Below are 2,372 nucleotides of genomic sequence, written 5' to 3'. Positions count from 1 at the left end.
ATCCCTCTCTCTGTCTCTTTCACTCTCTCTGTCTCAGAGAAGGAGTGTAAGGAGGCTTTGACAGATCTCTATTATCTGCTCCCCTGCCCCTCAGTTAAAGGGACGGGAGAATTCTACCGTGTGTCAAAGCAACTGTCCGAGGTGATTTGTGGTGTGACTGTGATATGGCCCTTCTCCACGTGGACCCTATAGCAGAGCTTTAGTTATTTATATGCCGGGACTGGGGCTCGGCTGGGGGATAGGGCTGGTGTTGGTGTTGGGATTGAGGCTGAGGCTGGGGGATAGGGCTGGGGCTGGTGTTGGGATTGAGGCTGAGGCTGGGGGTTGGGCTGGGGCTGGTGTTGGGATTGAAGCTGAGGCTGAGGCTGAGGCTGGGGGATAGGGCTGGTGTTGGGATTGAGGCTGAGGCTGGGGGTTGGGCTGGGGCTGGTGTTGGGATTGAAGCTGAGGCTGAGGCTGAGGCTGGGGGTTGGGCTGGGGCTGGTGTTGGGATTGAAGCTGAGGCTGAGGCTGAGGCTGGGGAATAGGGCTGGTGTTGGGATTGAGGCTGAGGCTGGGGGATAGGGCTGGGGCTGGTGTTGAGATTGAGGCTGAGGCTGGGGATAGGGCTGGGGCTGGTGTTGAGATTGAGGCTGAGGCTGGGAATAGGGCTGGGGCTGGTGTTGAGATTGAGGCTGAGGCTGGGGATAGGGCTGGGGCTGGTGTTGGGATTGAGGCTGAGGCTGGGGGATAGCGTTGGAGGAAAAGGTTGGGACTGAGGGTCTGTGTGTGAGGGGTATTGGAGATCTAATAAAAGACTGGCGCCCGCCTGGCTCCTTATTCTTATAGATCATCTGTAAGTCACCTTGTCCCTGTTACTGTAGGGGCAGGGAGTTGACTTAAGTTGCGTAAAGGCAGACTGTCACCCTGGCCTCATTGACTTCTGCAAGATTTCAAGCACAGACTGAGGGGAACACTGTCAATGATTCTAATCAGTAGCATCAATCTCAGTCTACAGTATTTCAGCTCTATTCAATTAGAATGTTGATCATGTATTAAGAGTAGCAAATGGTACATTGCAAAATTGTCTCTCATTGCTGTATTTATTTTTTCCTGGATGTGGGTAATTCCTCTATTTTTGTTTTTCATGTAAAGCTTTGATTTGGCATCAGCCACAAGGATCTACTGCACAGAATATAAATAAATCCCGTTCCTTTATGTATAAGAAAGTTTAGAGAGCATATTAGTCTAACTGCTTTGTTTGTTCAAAGAGCAAACAGGGCATTTATGTATAACCAGACAGTAAAGACGATACATTACAGTATGTCTTTGAAGTAAAGGGGTTCTGTTGTTAATTAGGTGTTTATCAAAGACAGTTAACTTTCAAATACATCACATTCAAACATCTCTATCGTTCTCTTTCAAATGACAAGGTATGTTATTCCCACTTTTCTGAAAAGCACTTTATGTCTTTATCTGTTGTGGTCTAGTACTGTATTTTTGCTAGCTAGGGACATCTACTTTAAGTGCTGCCTGTCTTCCTAGTGGTCTACTTGGTGTGGGAACTGCTGACTGCTCATAACTTGCAGATGGTTGTTGACACATCAACCAGGATCAAGGGGCAGGGCAATTTGTGATGTGCTTTGGTAATCAGTGGCTGTATTGGAAGGGGAGTGGTTTCACCTCTCCTAGGCAATCAGCAATTAGTACAGGGAGGTATGCTCTCCACCTCTCCTAGGCAATCAGCAATTAGTACAGGGAGGTATGGTCTCCACCTCTCCTAGGCAATCAGCAATTAGTACAGGGAGGTATGCTCTCCACCTCTCCTAGGCAATCAGCAATTAGTACAGGGAGGTATGCTCTCCACCTCTCCTAGGCAATCAGCAATTAGTACAGGGAGGTATGCTCTCCACCTCTCCTAGGCAATCAGCAATTAGTACAGGGAGGTATGCTCTCCACCTCTGCTAGGCAATCAGCAATTAGTACAGGGAGGTATGCTCTCCACCTCTGCTAGGCAATTAGCGTTTATTCTTCAATCTCCCCGGTTTCTCAGCGGCAGCTGTAAGCGGTGGTCTTGTCGTAAAACTAAGACCGTTGCCGAGGCAGACTGTTCTGTGGAGTTGTTCGAGGAAGGATAGAGAGGAAGGCTCCACACCACTCTCTCACTTGAGTATTTTACCTAGTTATTTACAGATGATCTCATTTTGCTCTTTTGTAGCGTTTTCAACTATATGTGTGTTTTCTATACCTGTAGGCTTTACAGACGCTCCCCACCCCTTGGCTGCAACCCTTCTAATTTAGTGTAGCCTGCCCACACAACCCATGTGGAATTGCGGGTCTCTGACAGCGTTTGGAATAGCCTATTTGCGGTCAAGTGTTCATCTCAGCCTATG

The 2,372-nt window shown here is 48.3% G+C and overlaps 1 protein-coding gene across 1 annotated transcript; it reads right to left on the bottom strand.

Moving 5' to 3' along the window:
- Positions 1 to 203: 203 nt before the first annotated feature.
- Positions 204 to 833, bottom strand: LOC139539326 (protein TsetseEP-like). Its single transcript, XM_071342150.1, has one exon. It carries the CDS (start codon positions 831 to 833, stop codon positions 204 to 206), a length of 630 nt encoding a protein of 209 aa, XP_071198251.1.
- Positions 834 to 2,372: the final 1,539 nt, after the last annotated feature.

Source organism: Salvelinus alpinus, chromosome 15 (assembly GCF_045679555.1).
Source record: "Salvelinus alpinus chromosome 15, SLU_Salpinus.1, whole genome shotgun sequence".
NCBI classification, from domain to species: Eukaryota; Metazoa; Chordata; class Actinopteri; order Salmoniformes; family Salmonidae; genus Salvelinus; species Salvelinus alpinus.
Note: the sequence above shows the minus strand (reverse complement) of the source record. Positions and strands in the feature narration are given on the sequence as shown.